Consider the following 22534-nt stretch of genomic DNA (forward strand, 5'->3'; position numbering starts at 1 on the left):
TTACAAAGGAAGACATCATTAAACACTCCAAATTTCATATATATCATCAATGTTAATGAAAGTCTAAACACACCAATGAAAATGATAAAATTGTAGTTATATATAGCTAATCCTATTTTTTGTAATAAAAGCTTAAGTCTTCATTCAAACTTAGAGGACACCAATTTTTGGTCTTAGAAAACCTAATCTTCAAGGAAATGTACCACAATTGAAATTTCACATTATAATTTATCATTTGAAATTTTTAATATCTATCTCTCTTTATAAATCTTAATCAACCATTTAATTTTTCAAAAAGAGATAGACAAAAAATTCAAATGACAAATTTCAAGTGAAATATTATCAAAAGAGGACTAATTCCTACTTTGATTAGAAATGTAGTTTCTCAAAGATGGAGACTGGGTGAGAACATCAGGTGCAATAGTTGTATTTTGAGCTCCACTCTTCTGTTGAATTCTTCTCCTAGCAAGATACCCTCTAACCCATGGAGTAACATCCTCATTGACCTTGATCATGACGAAGAAGATAATGCGGTATATGATAATCATGCTTAAGATGACCGATAAATCTATCCATTTTGATCTAGTCACAGTGATTTGGAATACGTACTCTAAGATGTATTCGCCAGCTATCTTTGGCATATCAGGTGTTTCACCGTCGAATAACAAACCCCTAAGATCGTTCTGGTATTGGCCCTGAAAAAACAATCATTTTATCATTGAACTTGTTACCCACGGAGAAGAACAATTTTAAATTAAAAAAAAAAAATCACAAAATTAATTTAAAATGTGTGGAAAAAATATGATTGATCAAATTTTGTCACATTGTATAACAAGATTTATCAATGATAAATAAACAATAATGTCAAATTGCAACTGTAGCATGTCTTTCAAATATTTGACTTGTGTTAATTTTGTTACCTGTAATGCCCAATAGTGGAAACTGATGTATGACATTGGATAACGCCAAACAGGCTTTGGGATATCATGTGGGAGCCTAAAGTAGCCAGAGACCAACATGAAGATACCCTGAAATTTGGAAAGTAGTAATCAAAAATATAATTAAAAGGTATCATAACAAGTGTGGATTTTGTAACAAAACACTTGGTAAATGTTTGTTCGGGCCGTCCCTGTAGAATCATAAGCTCGGCTCTAATATTAAAAAAAGGTCACTCATAAAATAAAAATAATTTTTTTTAAAAGAGCAAGCCTCTATTCATATTGAAAATAAGATCCAATAAGAAATGGTCATCATTGTAACTAATACGGAAATGATCAATATTGTAATCAATAAAATTAACAAAAGATTTTAAAGAAATATCTTTATCAACCTTCTACGTTGTTATTTTCTTTAGTTTATACTTTGGCAAAAAAATAAAGTTTATAATGTTATTTTTAGAGAATGATTATAATGTTCGTTATTAGAACATTGTTTATACGACAAGTATGGGCAAAAAACTTGAAGAAGTGCTCTAACAAAAATAAGAAGAAAAAAAGTTATATTTTGGTTTTATTTGTAAATATATAATTCAATATGCTAATGAGATATAGACTGAATTGGAGAAAAAAGAGAGAGTACTACTATTGAGGTCATGCTCAAATCAAGATCCTCTTGTACTAAAAAAAATTAAATTAATTAAAGAAGCAAAACGCAAGAACCACTACGCTATATCTACAAAGCTTAAAACCATGACGCATTTTTAGAATATATTCAATTTCTTCGTGCAGTATATTAAAAAATATATATAATGGGCCCCAAAATTTTGGAGGCCCAGCTCAGTAGAGCTGTTTGCACCCCCCTCATGGCCGGCCCTGTGTTTGTTTGTAACATAGTATGTAGCATTGCATACAATTAGTAGAATGTCATTTAGTATAATCACTATCAACAATTTTAAATATCACAATTAAGGTTACATCAGCCACATTTGACTGCTGTTGAAATTTAGGACCTAACTCGTTTCAAAACTGCAATTCAATGCAATAGTAAATAATGTTGTGGCAACAATTTAAAATCGACGTCAAGACCCCTACACTACTTTTTTGAGGTATTGTTCACTTAAGGTTGTAAGACTCGCAGTTAGTTATATCCTTTGTAAAAACTTCTTCGGTTGGTAGTGGAGGATAGCTATTGATTATAAACTAAACTTAGCGTTAATACCCAAACAATGCAAGACTTTTTCCCGTCTACTAGAAAGCATCAATGATCAAATCTAAAGTCTCGCGGATGCGGGAATCCGTCCACCCCTACACCATACCACTAACCAAAATATTGTCCACTTTGACTTTTGTGTAAGTCTCGCGGTTTTATCATTTGTAAAAGGCGCCTCATAATGTATAGGAGTGTTAGTATTCTTTATAAACTATTCTTAGTCTCGATTCCTAAACAACGTGGAATTTTGTGTACTAGAACAACTAGAAATTTATATAATTAAACAAAAATATGGAAATTTGTAAGCTAATGGATGTAAATTAATGCATATGGTGCTTAGATTATAGTTAGGTGCATACTTGAATTCCTGCTCCAATGATAATGCCCATGAGGAAGTTAGGAACAATACTAGCAATTGCCATCATTAAGCTTTCAACAACTGTGACACTTGCATAAAGGGCCAGCACAAAGAAAACGTAATGAGAAAATCCAGGATGTAGGTTAACCATGAAGTAACAAATTGTTCCAGAGAGAAAAGTGATTAATATGAGAAATGGTGTTGCAGATAATGTGTTGCTAATAACAAATGCAGTCACACCATAGTGTCCATTTAGCCTCTCCCTTTGAAAAACCTGTAATTGAAATAGATCATCAAATTATGACATTATACTAAGTTTTTTAATTATAATAATAAGTTTAATTACTCAACAAGACATGAATTATTTTGGAATTTTAAAATATGTCCCTAAAACGAAAAATCGTATAATTTTTACGTAATTTTTAATTAGTCCTATAACTAAAAAGTTCTAAAATAAACCCTAATAATTTGTGTTTCTAAATTTAGGGACCAAAACACAAATTATTTAAAATTTTAGGGGTTTAATTAAAACTATTTTAAAACTTATGAGAGACTTTATTATATGTTATTCGGATCATTCAGGGTGTCTTTTAAAAAATTCTCAAATAATTTAAGGATTTACAGAAAATGATACAAAAGGCGCAAAATTGTACCTTCATATCTTCAACAAACGAAGGGAATCCACCAATTGACATGAAGGTGACAAATCCAAACACAAAAGATGCACATGAACCCCTAGCCTGAAAGGAAGAAAACACGAGAAATATCGATCTTATAAGAACTAATTTCAATATAAACAAATATTACATTACATGAATTAAACAAAATAACATTGGACAATGGTAAATCATTCCACATTGCAGGAACTAAAACCAAACAATTTTTTTTTACAAGGACTAAAATAATTAAAAAATAAATAAATAAAAGATATATTTGCAAGAATGAAAAAGATACTTTAAAACTTTGAATTTCTCTAGGATTATAAAAAGAATGTACCAGAATTGAGTTGTAGCCAGTTCCAACATTCAAGTAAATGGTTCCAATGCAGATAGTGACAACAATGTAGATTACAAGCCTAAGCCAATAGTAACCAAAGTCCCTTGACATGTTAATGAAGGAACGTTTGGTTAATATGTAACATTGCAACAAGAAACTTGCTTCACTTCCTCCTGCTTCAAGCACTGTCCCTCTCTGCATACAATATGTGAAAATTCATCTAATTGAGATAAAATATAGGATACTCAATTTCATAGAACTGCTTATTTTATTTTAGTGAATCAGCATTTCGGTATTTGAAATTGGAAAAATCAGCAATTTAGTCCTTCAAAATTTGCGAAATAGAAAATTTGTCTTGTAAGTTTTAAACTACGAAACATAGACCCCTCTAGGATTAGGCGTGGGACAATGTCCAACATCTGTCGATGTCTAACATCGTGTGACACTTGTATGACATGTGTCGAAACCAATGAAAGAACTATATATAGACTTGAATAGTATTTTGTTGCATCAAGACTAAAGTGTTATTTCGTAAATTTGAAGGACTAAATTAATGAGGTTTTTAAAAAGTTTGAGTGTAACCTATTTAATAAACGAATAAGGTCGAAACAAGTTATAAGTAGGTCAGGTCATAAACCCCTAACGGGCGGCCTGGCATATTGCCACCCTAACTAACAGTCACTAAAATGCTGATTTAATTTTATTTCTTTTTCATTCAAAGTTTTTATAATTGAAAAGTACTTACAACTTTGGATATGTCATCAACTTTTTGTCTTGCTGCATAAGAGTGTTGAGAAGTGCGGTAGTGGTCAATAAGTGTTCTGATTGCTTCAGCAGTGGTGATCTTATCTAGAGGATCATCACTTGCCTCAAACTGATAGAGCAATATTTCAATTTAAAAATTGGCAAAGGAAATTAGTAGTAACAAAAATGTAGAAGCTTATGAAAATGTATTAAAATTAAACTCAACTAAATAATTAGATTTATTTAGTATTTACTAAATAGAAATGTAAAAATTCAAAAGGAATATTGAGTCATAATAGAAGAAAAGAGCAATACCCTCAATTTCATGGACCCTTTAAGAGTGGCTTTGACCTTATCAAAGTCAGAATTGATGCATCTAAGGAAATGATCAGAAGGGTTCCTCAAAGCAGGGCATGGAAATCCAGCTTGTGCAAAGAACTGCAAACAAATAATTAAAAATCATTAAAAAAATTCAGTTCTTCTTAATCATAATATACTTAAGGAATTTTGCAAGAATAATATAAAAAAAATGAGTAAATAGTCATTTTTTATTTTTAAATGTGTGAGACACTGTCACTACTATCGGCCTTCAATATATTGAAATTACAAAAATATTTTTAAGTCGTCTTTTGTTAGTATCTTTATCCATGAATTTGAGAAAGATACATTTGAGAATTAAACTATTTAACAAAAGACGCGTTCGAGGTCTATTGACCTACAAAATTTTAATATATTCAAAGAAGACTAAAGGGTCATAGCACCAGACACATTTAAGAATATTAAAAGATATAACTTGGGTGTGAGTTTATCACCTCATATGCATCTGAGGCTTGTCCAAAATAAACAGTTTTGCCACCAGAAAGCAAATACAATTGGTCAAATAGTTCAAACACTTCACTGCTAGGTTGATGAATAGAAGCTATCACTGTTCTTCCATCCCTTGCCAATGCACGTAGTGTTTGAGTCACAAAGAAAGCTGAAGCACTGCCATAAAAACATAATTCCAACAAATTAAAAAACAAGAGATTAATTCAGCAAAAATTTAGGGTTTCTTCTTTACTAATTTGATAAATTTGAGACATAAGAAAAAAAAAAGTTTGAAGGAGTGACATGAGTAAATCATAGAAGGTGGTTACACATGAATTTATGTTATGGCTCTGAGCTAAGTAAAAATTTAGGGCGGGTGATCACGCAAGATTCAAAGAATACATACAAAGATATTTACATTTATCTGACTTCAAGTATTATAAAGACATGAACGGAGCTTAAACCGAAGATTTTCGGTTCAAGTCTTGTCTTTTACCATTAGACAAACCCTTCAAGTTAATTAATGGTTTGACTATCTAAAACATCAAAAAGACAAAAGACATAAATTCTAAGATAATTTTTTTCCTAAAAAATGCTTCTTTTTTCGAAAATCAAATTATTGAAGTTTTAGATGATTTTGATTTACATGATTTTCTTTTGTAGAGACCATAAAAAATTGGGATGAACTTTTTTCAACCCTACGAGTATGTTAGGTTATTTTCGGATAAAAAATGATTTTTTTTTTTTTTTTTGGGTCCTAAAGTGCGTTTCTACAATCATGTTTCATTTCATAGAAACGTGGTGAACTTCAATAAATCATTAGTTTACAAAATATCAATAAGAATTTTCAAGAGATAATCATTTTACTTCACAAAATATCAATCAATAATGTAGAAAGATGGGCTTGGGACCATCATTTAATGCGTCCACTTTTTTCATTTCTACAAAAATACAAACATATATCAATTTTATAAGAAATGATCCAATAAATACACCTAAATAGAAACATTAATCAATGACTAACTCTCAAAAAATAACAATGTTAAATGAAAAAATAAAGCAAAACAAAACAAAATGATAAAACATGCATTTTTAATTGTTGTCTCAATTGTCTTTAAAAACAATAATATAAACACTATTTTTATTCAAAATTTAACATTGCTAAATATAAAATAAACTACAATGTTTACCCTTCACCTAAATCATAAAATTTTCTAATCAAAATACAATTAATCATAGAATAAAACCATTTTTTTACTTAAATAAATAGGTAATGCTAGAAAAAATTTAATTCAAATAATAAGTCTTTTTATTTACATCAATTTATAATTTAAAAGAAAACACTATTAGTACCCTACATTTTTTAATACTACATGTCAAAATTATTAAAATAAATATTATTGTTATTATGAAGGAGGCAAGTAGGAATATAGTTGGCAGTTAGTAGATGAATTTATGTGAGGAATCACTAGTCATTAAAATCATGTTATGAAAAAAACTTTAGACAAATATAATAAATGCAAAAACAGTGATATGTAACAACCAACCTGTCAAGACCACTGGTTGGTTCATCAAGGAAAAGCAATCTAGGTCTCATCAATATTTCCAATGCAATACTAACTCTTCTTTTTTCACCACCACTTATCCCACGTAAATGCCAATTACCAATAACTGTGTCGGCACAATCTTGAAGACCCATTGCAACAATTGTGCTTTCAACTAATGCTCTTTTATCTGATCTTGACATTTTATCTGGTAATCTTAACCTAGCTGAATACCATATTGTTTCTCTTACTGTTAAGGTTCCAATCAAGTTGTCATCTTGTGTCACATAGGCCTATAGTTTGGAGAAAATGTGTAGAGTAATGTTAGACAAAAGTTATATACTTTTGGATTTAAGGGAAATATAGAAAGATTAGGTTAATGGTTAGGTGTGATTACTAAAAGATAACATATGGACAAAAATTATTTTAGTTTAGGGTAATTTCATTTAGGTTTAATTACTTCACCTCACTAACTAGTGTCTTAAGCTTTTTTTTAACTAGAAATGTCTTATGATTTTTCCTAATAATCAAGTTATAAACCTTTTTAACCAAAAATATATAATTAATATATATTATAATCTTAAAAAAAAAAATCTTTAATATTTTTTCCTAACCTAACTAATAATCTTGAGTTTGAATCACACTTTGATACGACAGCGTTAAAACTCTTGTGACAATATTTTAGATCATACTTTGATACGACAACATTAAAACTCTTGTTAGAGTGGTTTGATGAAATAATTAATTTTTTAAATGTTTTCCATTTTTTGATGTAGTAGCATTAAACTTCTTGCAAGAGATGTTTGGTGTCCATGTGCTACTATAGAGTTAGATAGTTGATTTATAAAATAATTTTTTTTAAATAATTGATAAATTCGATAAAAATAATTATATGATTTGCATTTTTATAAATAATATGTTCAAATCTTTGTATTCACACAAAGATTGCTTGAACTTCTAGACCAAACAAAAATCTAAAGAAACACAAATACAACTACTTAATAAAGTAATAAAACAGAGTAATTATAATTGTACCCAAAAAAGCAGAGTAATTATATATCATCTCAAAAGTTCAAAATCAAACATATAATCTAAAGGAAACAATGAAAAAAAACCTACAAGTATAAAGTTACACTATTTTCAGAACAAAAAAATAGACACATACATGTATATTATGATAAAGAATAAAGAATAAGCATATAATTCAGAAACTATGAAAAACGGATACGGACAAATACCGGACTCTATCACGTCGATACCGCTAATAATTTAAAAAAATTATATAATTTAGTGTAATTGTATGTGTTGGTGTCGGACACGGCAGATGCCCGACACTGAGACACGTCTAATGTGAGAGTGTCTGTGCTTGATATGAAATTAGAAATTAGAGAAGAAAAATATATACTCACAGCAGTTCCAAAAGATAACTTTTCTTTGCGACCATTGAGAAGAATAGTACCAGAAAGAAAAGCATTAGAAGCTAAACGACTAGAAAGTGCATCAAGAAGAGTTGATTTTCCAGAACCAGAAGGTCCCATAAGAGCAGTGAAATAGCCTGGTTCAGCATAACCAGTTAAATTCTCAAGAACATTTTGTATTTCACCATTGCTTAGGGTTACCATAACAGTTAAATCTTTCCATGTTAATCTTGCTGAAACATCACCAATGATATCTGGTTTTGCTTTTTCTCTCCATAGGGTTTCACTCAATGGACTCAAAGATGGTAAATTTGATGTTACTTCATTTCCTAATGAACTTGGTTTGTAACTTTGTTCTATCTCCATTGCTTGATTTTTTTTGAAATCTTGATACAATTTTTTTATAAAGTTTTAAAATTTATCTAAAAGGGTATTAAAAGATGAAAGATTTGATTATAAAAAGATGAGCATTTGGTAGGAAAGATACAAAAAGAGAAGAGAATTTTGAGGGGAAAATAGAAAGAGTGTGTGTGAGGAATAGTTTGTTATAGAGAGAAAAAAGGATATATAGTACTAAAGGGAGAAGAAACGTGTGAATGGTGGTGAAATTAGAAATGTATGATTTGGGAAATGTGATGAGAATTTTTGACTGAAAAAGAAGATGATTGAATGAATGAAGATAAAGGTTTAAGATGGCACATGCAAAAAGAACTTGTTTGTTTATAATAATAAAGATTTTTCTATTGTTTTCTTGGAATGAAATGAAATATAAGAAGTGATTGGATCAAAGAGCCAATATTTTTTTAGGACCGATACAAAGGATGACCACAAAATCAACACATTCTTTGTGAGCAGTGTTCATTGTTTGGGAGCACAATTCTCAAAGGAAATTTTGGAGACAAGATGTTTGTTGAGGTTTGAGAGTAGTAAGTTTAAACCATTATATCAAGCATTTAATGAGAACAGCTAGATGTTGGTTGATACATTTAATTTTAAACCGACCCCCATTTATACATTAGGGGGATTTTTTTATATATTTGATGTGCTCCTTTTGATTTTTGTTTTTATTTTATATATGAAAATAATTAGATTAGAAGAGACAAACTTCATAGTATAAAATAGGCTAAACTGCACTTTACACTCCTTAAGTTTTAAAATGTTGAGATTTTGACCCTCTATTAAAAAAATGAAATTTTGGCCTCTTTCGTCCAAAAATTGCTGAGAAAACGCCACATGTCCCAAAAATAAGGGTCATAATCGCAACTTTTAGTAAAGAGAATGGGTCAAAAAGCATATTTCTCATATGTTAGGGGTCAAAAGAGCATATTTCCCTAATCGTGGGGTCACTTTTTCATTTTTTTAACAAGGGGCTAAAATTGCAACATTTTAAAACTTAGGAGGCAAAAAGTGAAGTTTAGCCTATAAAGTACCCGAGAATATTTAGATAAGATTGCACGAGTATCTTTTAGTTTAACCAAGGTCCTCGGTTCGAAATTCAGTTTTGGACATGCAACACCGTTAAAACTCTTAGAGAAAATTTGTCGCCTATTTGGATACCACAAGGCTCGAGAAATTGGTCTTTGCAGTTGTCTATTTGTTCTTTTTTTAACTTGTGTCTAATTAGTCATTTGTTCTTATAAGTGAAGAAGTACTATTAAAAAATGTTTTGTTAACGAGTGTCTCCGAAACACTCTTTAAGAATTAAAAAAAAAAACAAAAAATTATTTTATAAAAATGTCAAATATTTCAATTTACAGTGCATTAATTACAATTTTTTTATGAAAAAAAAAAATTATCTTTTAAAAATCTTAAAAAGTGTCCAAAAGAACTCGTTAATATTTTCCTTAAAAAATTTCTAAATTTAAATACCAAAGATAATGTTCACAAAAAAATCAGTTATCATCCTTTCAAAGAAAAATCAACTATCACGTGTCAATTTCGTTATCTCAATATTGACCCTCTTATATCCATATCTACCCCATCCATTCACATTCAAATTTTGTGACACAAAAATTATGTGTGTGTAGGAGCATGTAACATGTTAGCCTAATTGATTTAGCATGATCTTTGAAACCAAACCGTTTCTTTATTGATAAGAAAACTAGAAATGGTTGAAAGATAAGATTAATATAAAGGAGGCTATCCACGTGAATGAAATCATAGGTGGACCAATTAATACAAGTTTGATGAATAAGTTCTATCCTTGCCATTGTTGCCTTCAACTACTTAAAAAAATAAGTCCTTTTTTGTTCAATCTAGAGGTTGGCAGGAGTTGGAATTAAGTTGAGAATTGATTAAGCTATAAATTATTATAGATACGGACTAAAACCTTTCAATATGTGTACCATCTCATGTTTCTTTATATAGATACTTATTGAATGCATCTCAGTATGTGGGACAAATTAGTGTATGTATCAAGCAACGTTCACTGCCCTATTGGAAAAATTAAATTAGCAACAGTTGGTGATGAAAAAATAAAATCTCTTTCTAATATTCTTGTCATGAAACTCACTTGGGTTGATCTCGTGGTATTGGTTTGAGATCTAGAAGTATGCTCCTCCTCAGGTCTAAGGTTCGATTCTCTCTGATATTACTTTGGGTGTGTTAGTTTAGCTTCTTCGAAAAAATAGTATTCTTATCATGAAGTTAATCGAGACAACATTAGAGAGGTATTTTACGTTTTTCTTCTTTAAATTTTCTCATTATCTTTGTTTCTTAATGGAAAGTCAACTTTCATTGTAAATTTTGGAACCAAATTACAAAGGAGTTTTATTAAATAAAAGGTCCTTATAAATATCTACAATTTTTTTTTTATAAATTTTTTTCCACTTTTTAATCTCTGTAAAATTTTCCGTCAGCATTTTTAATGCGTATAAATTTTTTTATCAATATTTTTAGTTTCTGTAAAAAATTCAAAGTAGCTTCATGAGTGTTTTGAGTCTCTGCACGAACATTTTCATGTCGATTGTTTGACAAATATTTAGTATTGTTTAATTCGAGTCGTCGTAATTCAGTTTTATCCTAAATCATGTAACTTCATGAGTGTTTTGAGTCTTTTTAGTGAGAAATTATGTAAATCAGCAAAACAAGACATCATGTGAAGGGTCAAGGATATGAAGATTTCTTTTTTTTTTTTTTTTTTGGATAAACCGGGAGCGTGGACATGCATCAAGAGGAAACACCGACATCCCAACTAGGTTGGCACCCCGGAAAACCTCCATCCCATACAGCCACACTCAAATTTTATTAAAAAAAAAGGGGGAAAATATATACAAAGAGGGGGGACTAGACCAAAACCCTCAGAAACAAACAAAGAGCAAAGAAAAACAATCACAAACTAAGGAAATCTGTAATTAGGAAGTTCACATCTATCACGAAATAAATCATAGCCTAAATCAGGTGGTAGTGTAGAATGCCAAACCGCATCAGTGATGGAATGACCAATGTTTGCTAACCTGTCAGCACAAACATTACCTTGAAGGATATGAAGATTGAAGATCAATGATTCTTAGAAGATCTTTAAAGACAATACAAGTTGAAGAATACAAGGTATAAACTTAGTATGATCAGCATGTGAAGCTCAACAGCTGAAGGTATATATTGCCCTACAAACTCATCACTTAAATAGAATCATTGTCTCATAATCAAATGATTACTTGTTTTTTTAATCCAACAAGAAAATATAGGAGATTTGATAAATCTTAATCGCTGCTAACAATAAAAAGGTAAATTTATACAAAAGATTTTTTTTAAGGAACAAAAGAACTATTTATTATTATTATTATTATTATTATTATTATTATTATTAGGGGAAAAGAATTATTTATTATTATTACCACTAAAAAATCTATTTATTATTTTATTTTTTTTGGTCAAGTAGTCTAGTGGCTAGAACTCACACAATTTAATTGTGGAAAAGTGGGGTGTCACAACTGAGTTAGGTTCACGGGGAATAAATCTATTTATTATTATTATTAGTTGAGGTGAGAAGCGCCGCATACATACATACATTATTTGGGTAGCACTTGAGTGACATAGAGTTGGGTGACATTGGTGACATTGATCAATCACAATGTCATAATGCTTATGAAAGAGAGAGAAACACAAGCATTGTGACATTGTGATTGGTCAACGTCACCCAACTCTATGTCACCCAAGTGCTATCCACATTTATTTGGTTGTTGAAGCATGAAGGACCACCATCACAATGGGAATTAAATTGCAAAGAAACATTTTATATAAAAATATAAAAAAAATGGCTTCCCTTAAAAAATATCAAAAAATAGTTGCAAAGAAACAATTGAAAATGCGTTGTTTTTGTGCTTAAGATATGGTTTTAGGACTAACCACGTGTGTATCAATATTTTTTTTTCCATGAAGTAGTATAGTGGCTACGTTCACACACATTATATATGGAGAAGTAGGAAATTGGGGTTCGAACTCCGGCCACTGCATAAATTATCTTTAGTAGCTACCAACTGAGCTACATTTACGAGACATTTTTGTCTTAGATGAAGTGGTAATCGACTGAAATTAAACTCACACACAATTATGAGGTCACGGGATCGAACTCGGGTCACGACGTTCGGCCTTACAATTTTGACATTTGTCAGTTGAGTTAGGACTTCTAGACTCAATAATTTTTTTAACAAGTTAAAATGAAATATATATATATATATTACGAATAAATGAGGAACGTGTATATCAATAACGCAAAAAAGTTTGTGAAGTTTGAGAAAAACTTAGTTGGACACAATCCTAAATTAAAAAATATTTAGGAATACACATGAATGATAAAATTTAAAAGAGAAATAATTTAGTTACATCACTTAATATCATTTTTCTTTTAAATTTTATTAATCATATGTGTGCGCCCAAATAAATTTTATTTGAAGTTGTGCTTATATAAGAGTTGCTCATGAAGTTTATGAAGTTTTAACTCTTTTTCAATATGTGATCAATTATCATTGTTTTTTTAATGACAAATGTTAACTTCTTTTTTCTTTTTGTTGAGAATATGAAATATGGATATCCAACTTCTTAATCATTAGCTCAAACAGTTGAGCAGCCCAACCCTAACAAATATCATTGCTTATTCCCATGAAAATTGAAATGTTAAGACAAAAAATTGAAAGAGTCAAAACTACATAAATTGTTTATCCAGTTTCAAAATATAATATTTTTTAGGACATATTCAAATAATTTTATTTATTATGTCTACTAATAATTGTAAAAATAAAATTGTGAAAAAAGACATTTTATTTTTGTTGTATAGCTTGACTTAAAATATATGTATTATTTTCACTATTGTTTTGCAAAAATAACAAGAGTAAATTACACTTATCTCCCCTTAAAGATGCTTGAATTACACTAGTCTCCCCACTTATGTTAAAATATACACTTCCCTCCCCTCTGATTCAAAACGTATTAGAAAATATATCACTCTCCTCCCTTGGTAGAAGTTTGAATTACATTCTCCTCCCCTCTTATGTTAAATTTACGCTTAGTCCCTCAATAATATTTTTTTTATTTCTAATAATCTAGTAAAAAAATAATTTAACACACTTTAAAGAAAAATAACATTGTGGGTTCATTTTAATATAGTCAAATTTTGAATACATATCTTTCTCTATTTTTTATTCACAATTTCATTAACATATAATTCTAAACCCTTTTATAAAATATGTGAAAAATTACCAAAGTCGATTAAGTATGGTTATTTAAAAGTGAATTTTAAACTTTAAATTATAAAATTAATAACGACATATTTAAATTTAATTGTCATTGACATTTAAATTATACATAAATGAATATATATATTTTTTAAATGGTGATTCGAAATTAATATATATTATAAAAATGTTTATTTATGTTAAAATAGATTAAAGTATGTGTAATCTATATTTAATTATTAAGGGAGGAGATTGTAATTCAAGCATCTTACAGAAGAGGAGAGTATAAATTTTACATTTTAAGAAAATGGAGTGTATATTTTAACATATTTGAAGGGAGATGAGTATAATTTACTCAAATAATAATTCTTAAACATCATAGGATTACTATATGGTAGAAATTTGATTTTGATAAGCAAAGATAAAAAATTGATGAAACCAGAAAGAGAGAAAAAAAGATAGAAAATTGAAAAGATATATTTCTCGCCCCAAATAAATATTTTGACTTTGAATTTTCAATATGAAAAAAAAAAAAAACATTTTTCACCATAAATGGGCTATAATCAATTGAGATAAAAACATCTCCATCGCCAATTCTCTATCAACCTTCCCATCAACGGTCGTGATGACTGAGAAGTCATTTTCATCTATTAAAATGGAATTAAATCAGTGATAGAGAGAATTTTCCACCGCCAGCTTCGTAATCACTTATCTCCGTCGTGGAATTTTTCATACGTAAGAATTTGAAATTGAAACTCCGATCACATGTTTATAGGGCACAAATCATTTACCACTTTGATTAACCTATTGTCGGTATTAATTATTTTGAGAGTAAATGATCACTTTAATTTTTACTCTGCATCTCGTTATCATAAAGGTCCTTGACTCATGATTAAATACAAAGAAATCTCTAAATGCGCGCTTCCGTTATCAGTTTAGTCATTGACATTAAAAACTTCTATTAACTGATGAGGTCTCAAATGTTTTGTGCTGACAAAATGCATGAGGTGTTACAAGGACTAAAATGAAAGTAGAAAATGATCACTTTGGTCCCTGTGACATTTCATGCACCTTGTCAGCACAAAACATTTGTCACCCCATCAGTTAACAAAAGTTTGTAACGCCAGAGACTAAACTAATAACAAAAGTGCAAATTCAAAAACTACTTTGTATTTAATCATTAGTCAGAGACCTTTGTTACATCCATGTGCTGAGGGTAACATCCTAAAGCCCCTATGTTAATTTATTAAATAACAACGGAAGATAATTCACTTGTCTCATATTAAAATTCACTCATGTTATCAAAATCATAAATAGAAATAACAATAGTTTTCAAGGTTCAACTCAAAGAATAATAATTTCAATGTCAACCCCAACCCTGATATTATAAATCAGAGCTCATAACGTCTATATGCTTGTTCAACTAATGAATAAAAGAAAGAAGACGGAATGCATTTCCATCACAACCTTTTGATTTGTCCTGCCACTAATCTTCCTCAACCTAAGTGTCTATACCCCATAAGTACAGTCACCATAACGACACAACAACAATAAAGGGGTGAGAAATTCAATCATAACATATTATTAGGAAAAATCACGCACAATATTAAAATAATGACAATAATATTCCATCGTCGTAAAAACATCCACAAATATTTTCTTTTGAACAAATCATCATTGCATCATCATCACACCATTTCACAAATAACACCAAGTACAAACATCATCGCTTATATGCATATTGACTCCATCCTATGACATATATGAATGTAGTACCACACCTATCGTCATCATAAATTGTTGTCAGAGATATGTTACTGGATTTACACTCGTCTTCTCTTCATCTTCTTTTTCCTAGACTCAACTCTATATGCATGCATGAAGACCGACTCATCAAGTAATACACATTTTCACATCATCAACAATTCACATATTAATGCAACAAGAGCCTTCCTATTATGCATAACATCAAGGCAAACATATATTCATCACTCTCATCGTCATCAAAGGGTAAACATCATCAATCTCATCATCATCATAATTACACGTCATCATTCTCATCATCAATATAGATTAGACATCATCATTATCATCATCAATATAAAATAGACATCATTTTTATCATTATCGAAATAATTAGACAACATCATCCTCATTATCATTACAAAGCACACATTATCATTTCTCATTGTTTAATCTTGAAATAGACACCGTCTCCTTTTCATCGTTTGTGTGTGTGTCTGTGTTTGCGTATGCCATTACTCATGTTTATAGTTAGTAAATTCTTCATCATTTACCCCATCCTTACTTTACATTATTTCCCTACTCTCTCGACTCATTTCTACATCGTCGTCCCTCCATTTCATTTGTTTGTTCTTCGAACGGACTTATATATTATAAGTTCTCTCGGAACTCTATCCTAATTATTAACAAGGACTCATTATTAATTAAGGGTGTAAGATCCGTCATGTACCATCTTGCTTCATTTTTTACGTCTATCCTTAGTTCATCTCTAACACTTTTAAATTTCTTCATGTATTAAATTTATTGTGGATTTAGAAAACTACCCCTAGATCAACTAATTGGACCTCTCCCTCATTAATTTGGTTATTTTGGGACCTTATTATACATCTTAGGAACTTTATGAAGACATAAAAATGAATGTTTTTTAAGTCTGGGAATGGTGCACGGTCGTAAAACTAAAATTCCACAAATTTTATTGTATTCAAATGATAAAAACACCCTAAAATAAATTTATCATAGAATAATAATAATATATGTCCAAAAGATTTAATAAAATCAAGAATAATGTATGTCCTAAAGATTTAAATTTTACAACAGAATACTGTTATATTAGTATTGAGATTTTTGTATTGGTGTTGAAGGGAATTATTTCATAGTTTTTGTTGATAATATCAAAGGTTTTTGTTCTTGTCAAAAAAAAATCAAAGGTTTTTGTTGATAATATCAAGACAAGTATGTTTCCTTAAAAAAAAAAATCAAGTCAAATATTTATGTTTTAAGATGTGTTCGAGACATGATTTTTTTTTTTTGTTTTAGTGGTGGTCGGGGTTTGAACCCCGAACCTTACATATATTATGCATTGTCCATATCAACTGAGCTAAACTCACAAAGACATGAATTTTAATTTTCACAAAATTATTCCACCCTAAAAAAAATCACAAAATTATTCTTATGAGACCATTTTCAAATAAAGAATTAAATAAGAGACCACATATCAACTAAGCCTGATATAAATTTCCAATTAAGTCCCATGAACATAGCTCAGTTGGTAGGACAATGCATTATTATATGCAAGGGTCGGGGTTCGAGCCCCTTCACCCCACTTAATCACCTTTTTTTTTTTGTGACAAGCTCACTTAATTACCTTATAAAATAAATTTTAGTCATTAGGCTACCTGACCGACAAAAAAAAAAAATTCCAATTAAATCTTTAAACCGGACCGTTGTTCAAACGTTAGACCAATTTATTGATTTTTCTAAGTTTTATTAGTTTACACCAATTTTTCCGTTTTTAATCGGTTCTATAAGGTTATCCAAACCAATACTTGGTCCGCTTCCCGTTCAATCAGTCGAACCGGTCAGTCCAACCTAGTTTGAAAACATTGGTTCGAATGTTGGACTCATAAACTAAATCGAGTATAAATGACCCATACCCAAGTCCAAAAGATATACTCCCTCCGTTTCAAAATACATGTCCAAGTCAACCACTTCACATATGCCAATGCATAATTTTGACTGTTAATATCTTTAATTTTCTAAAGTAAAAAATTATAAAAATTTAATATTTTGAAAATATTTGCCGAGACAAATCAAACAACATCTTACATGCTAATATTTGTATTTATATATTAGTTAAAAAGTATGGTCAAAGTAAGTCAAGTGAATAGTGCACATTGCAAAAATTGAACATGTATTTTGAAACGGAGGGAGTAGTTTTCTTTTCTTTTCTTCTACTAAAGAGAGTTATACTCGTATTAAATGAAATTTGATGTAAAAAAAGCACTTTGACATGATCCCATCTCATTTAAGTAATATCATATGGTTCCTGCAAACTTAGTTCCATAGGTAAAAGACATTGCATAATATATGTAGGGTTCAGATTTGAACCTTAGACACTTCAATTATTCATCTTAAAAGTATAGTTCTAAACACTATGCTACTTGAAGAAAAAAAATTATATAATTTGTTGATGATGTATTGCTTAGATGGAAAAATATCGGAGCTTTAATAAAATCAAGAATAATATCTCCCCAAAAGATTTATATTTTACAAAAAAATATTGTTACACGAAGGAGGATCTGTTGACATTAGGTGTAAGTAATTAGACTTACACCAAATCTCAACCGCTAATTTCAATTAATTAAGTTGCTAATAATACACAATACATTCAATTAAAAAAACTCCAAAAACGATGGCACATGTGATCAGTTTCTCCTTCATCTTCTCTGATTTTTTTCGAGAAGAACATCAACTCACCATTTTATAAGGCAATGATAGGAATTCAATTTGAATTTATTTTACTATCACAAATAAAAAGGAATTATCCCCAATTATGGAAGAAGAAAAAAAAAATGATACCAAATAAATCTGAATTGTGCTCTTCTCCCAGCACAAAACACCCTGCGTTACTTAACTCACACAAGTGTTAATTCCAACATGATTTAAGTTTCGCAGCGCATATTAAGATGCGCAGATTTTAACACTTGTGTTACTTAACTAACCGAGTAATATTTTCGGTATTTCAGTTGAGCGCGAATAAAATGTGTTAAGAGAAGAGCAGAATTCAATAAATCTAAGTGGGTTCAATTAAGCCGAAACTTAATCTCCACTTCAATCTTTATTAAACCAAACGGTTCTTTAAAATCGGGTCCAAAAAAATATTGGTTTGGATGTTGGGTTCAATAAACTAAAGTGATGATGTCTAACCCGACCCGTACCCAACTCCAAAAGATATTATACTCCTTTTTCTTTTCTTTTCTTTTTCTTCTACCAAAGAGACTGATAGAGTAGCCGCCGACTAACTCCCTTTCTTCTTTCTCATCACTTCAGACTTCATCTCACCACCACCACCATGAGCAGATCAGGACAACCACCAGATTTGAAGAAGTAAGAAACTAATTATTACTCTCATTCTCCACTTTTCAATCATCGTTACTTTTTTTTTTTTTTTTTTCAATTTCTGCTACCCTTAATCCGTTGTATTAATATTAATATTTTTTTTTCTGTTTTGATTTTACAGGTACATGGACAAACAGCTTCAGAGTAAGTTTCTTTGACCTAATTATTTTTTCTTAGTTTATATATATATATATCTATTTAGGTTATTGCTATGTAGCACGGACACTCCTTAGATTAAACATGTTCTGGTGTCCGACATGTGTCATATCGGACACCGACTCCACACCAACTCATAATTACACTGAGTTTTTTTTTTTTTTTAAATTATTAGCGGTGTTGGCTTGTCGGTGTCTGTGTCTGGTGTATGTGTCTGTATCCGTGCTTCATTGGGTTTTTGAGGATTTTTTTTTTTTTTTTTCTTCAGGGCCTGTTTGGATTGTCTTATTTTTGAGGTTAGGCAAGACAACATATGCAAATAAATACGCTTTTATGTATTATTCATAAGCTTGTTAAGGTAGTTTATGAAAAATTAGCTTATGAAGATACAATGTGAGAACTTATGAATAATGCATTCATACAATGTGAGGACTTATGAATTAACATGAAAACTTATTTGTTAGCATAAACTATTTTTCATAAGCTCGAAAATAAGCAAATCCAAACGGGCCTGTCACTTCAATCTAATCTCTAAATAATGTAAATATAATAAGTTGTCTTTAACATATATTAAATTTGTCAATTTAATCTGTGCTATTAAGATGTTATAGGGAAAGGACCTGTTTGGATAAACAACTTATTTACAGCTTATAGCACAAATGCTTATCATGATGATTGCTTATGTATAAGCTTACATAAGCTATTTCTATAGGAAAGGATAAAACAAAGTTAAATTGTTTTTGTATATTCTATAAGTTGTTTTCATAAGCTATCTTGGAGTAATTAAGCTGAAAAAAGTTTATGAAGAGCGTCATAAGCTGTTTTCAAAAGTTTTCCCAAACATTCTCACAAAGCTGATGTTACTAGATAAGCTCAATTAATAATCCAATCCAAACAGGTCCTAAATTGACAGATATTTAGAGTTAAGACGACCTTTATTTGTTTTAAGGACTAAGTTGATGGTTTGTTCTTTCTGAAAATTGATTTTCAAACGTTTGTGAGGTGTTAAGACGACCTTTATTTGTTTCTTCCTTTGCTTAGTCAATGAGATTCATGTCAACTCCAGGAATGTTTGAAAATTGATTTGTTGTGCTATTTGAAGATGATGAAGTTGGAGAGAATATGAGATTAGGGATTGGATGGCTGAATTGAGGATTGTTTTTTAGAGTCGCAATAATATCATTCTTAAACTTCATTTTTGAACGTTCCTGGAGTTTTAGATGGTTATTCATTGTTTGCTGCTTTGTTTAGTTTGAGATTCATCATTCATGTCAACTCTAGGAACGTTCAAAATCTTGAACTTTTCTGCAATTTAAAAATGAAGTTGGAGAAAATACGAAATTTGGGATCAGAAGACTGAATTGAGGATTATTTTTTAGAATCGCTAAAATATGCCCATTAAACTTTGTTTCCTTTGTTGTTTGCTCTTTTGCTTAGTTGATGTGATTCATGCCAACTCCAAGAACGTTAAAGAACTAGGGTAGCTTTTTACATCAATTTAGGTTTCTTTTAGTTAGTTTGTATCACAAAACTATGCTTCTCAAACTTCATTTTTTAACGTTCGTGGAGTTTTTGATGTTGCTTTATTGTTCGCTCATTTGCTTAGTCAATGAGATTCATGTCAACTCCAGAAATGTTCAAAAACTTATTTGTTCCGCAAGTTGAAAATGATGAGGATTACTTTTTAGAATTAGGGATTGGAAGATTGAATTGAGGATTACTTTATAGAATTAAAAAAAAAATATCCTTCTTAAACTGCATTTTTTTTAACGTTTGTGGAGTTTTATATTGTACTTCATTGTTTGCTCTTTTGCTCAGTTGATGTGGTTTAAGCCAACTCCAATAACGTTCCAAAAGTACATAATTTTTGGGTTTTGTAGTTTGTGTGCAGAGTGGGTGATTTTTTAGTATGGCAAAAATATACATCGTTAAATTCATTTTTTTGAATGTTCCTGGAGTTTCAGATGATACTTCACGCCAAACGTTCAAAAACTTGATTTGTTCTGCAATTTAAAAATGAGCAAGTTAGATAAAAGATGAGAGGATTGGTACACTAAATTGAGGTATTTAACAACAGGGTTTTGAAAGTTGACTAAATTTTTGTTTTTTTTAAAACTTTATGGATTATATTGATGTACTTTCATAGTTTAGGGTAGGGGACTATTAATGGAAGGATTATGTAGTTGGGTTGGGTGGAGGGATATTTTAGGGACCTTTTAGTAGATTTTAATAGTTTAGGGATCAATTTGATTGTTTATTTATAGTTTGTGTGAGTGATTGTGTCAACAATTCATATTCATAACTCAATAGAGATGCATCGGGTCTTTATTCTATTTTAATGTTGTTATGCTCTTTTTTTATCTACATGTTTGTTTAGTACTTGTGAAATTTTCCTGTCTGTTTCTTCTCGATACATACACACTGACACATGTGGGTTATTTATGTGTATCTAGATAGTTGTGTTTTATCGCTGAAAACAAGTCTTACATGTATCATAGTCTGGTTGTGATACCATATTACTGAGATACTCGTTTATTGTTAACTCGATCAATAATGAACACAAGGAATCTATTTATACACGAGTCCATATGAAAATGAATAAGATAATAAGGAACAATAGTCTAACTAACTATTAACAAACTTTATCTCTAATAATACTGAAATGTACTTGGTATTTCTTTGCAGTCAAGCTGAATGCAAATCGAATGATTGTTGGCACTCTCCGTGGCTTCGACCAGTTTATGAATTTGGTTGTTGACAATACTGTGGAGGTAAACGGCAACGAAAAAAATGACATAGGGATGGTGGTAAGTAACTCCTCATGTTCTGCATTACTATTAACTTGAATATTAGCAGCTGATATCTGCATTGTTGTTGTTAATTTCACTCACTTTTTTGCAGGTAATCAGAGGAAATAGTGTTGTCACTGTAGAGGCACTTGAACCAGTAGTGAACAGGATCGGATGATTTATGTTTCTAATTGTAAACTTTTATAAGTAAATTTCAAGGTTTCAAGAGGAAAATGTAATTGTGGATCTTTAATATGGCCATGATGGAGACTAATCTGATTCTGTAGTTCTTTATCTTGTTGATTTGTGAGGACAACTTTAGTGTTTTAGTGGCTGGTTAATTTTTATATTTGGCAATTCTCATTTTCTTTCTATGTTATTTAATCTAAAATCACTGTTGTTGGTTGAGCTATTACAGTTTACACCTAATGTTATGTTCTTAGGAAATCATTTATTTGAGAGATTAAGGATATCTTATTTGTTTTTAATGAATGTCAAAATCTTATAAAAAAAATGTCAAAATCAGCTCTAATTGTTTCTGAATACTTCCAGTTGACTTGTTAATCCATTTTTCAATAAAATATTTAGAATTTTAGAGTGTTCGGATACATTGTTTGACAAATATGTTTAAAGCATTTTTGAAATCCTTGTGATTTTTGTGAAGTACTTTTTTCCTCCTAAAATGAGGAATTTTGAAATTCCACCTATTTACTGAGAATTTGACAATTCCCCGTCTTGTGCACCACGATTGTTTTCTTCG

The 22534-nt window shown here is 30.1% G+C and overlaps 2 protein-coding genes across 2 annotated transcripts; one reads left to right on the forward strand and one right to left on the reverse strand.

The window, feature by feature from the left end:
* LOC25496612 (ABC transporter G family member 11) lies at positions 1–8937 on the reverse strand. Its single transcript, XM_013597176.3, has 10 exons — positions 8007–8937; positions 6601–6890; positions 5059–5230; positions 4562–4684; positions 4248–4376; positions 3503–3697; positions 3160–3246; positions 2508–2780; positions 921–1028; positions 1–695 (listed from the first exon to the last, which is right to left on the reverse strand). The coding sequence occupies exons 1-10, from the start codon at positions 8379–8381 to the stop codon at positions 354–356; spliced, it is 2094 nt and encodes a 697-aa protein (XP_013452630.1). The 5' UTR covers positions 8382–8937; the 3' UTR covers positions 1–353.
* Positions 8938–18666: 9729 nt separating this feature from the next.
* On the forward strand, positions 18667–22189 carry LOC25496613 (probable small nuclear ribonucleoprotein G). Its single transcript, XM_024785487.2, has 4 exons — positions 18667–18817; positions 18951–18973; positions 21671–21792; positions 21887–22189. Exons 1-4 carry the CDS (start codon positions 18783–18785, stop codon positions 21950–21952), a joined length of 246 nt encoding a protein of 81 aa, XP_024641255.1. The 5' UTR covers positions 18667–18782; the 3' UTR covers positions 21953–22189.
* The last annotated feature ends 345 nt before the right edge of the window (positions 22190–22534 follow it).

The sequence above is a fragment of the Medicago truncatula genome, chromosome 6, assembly GCF_003473485.1.
Source record: "Medicago truncatula cultivar Jemalong A17 chromosome 6, MtrunA17r5.0-ANR, whole genome shotgun sequence".
NCBI classification, from domain to species: domain Eukaryota; kingdom Viridiplantae; phylum Streptophyta; class Magnoliopsida; order Fabales; family Fabaceae; genus Medicago; species Medicago truncatula.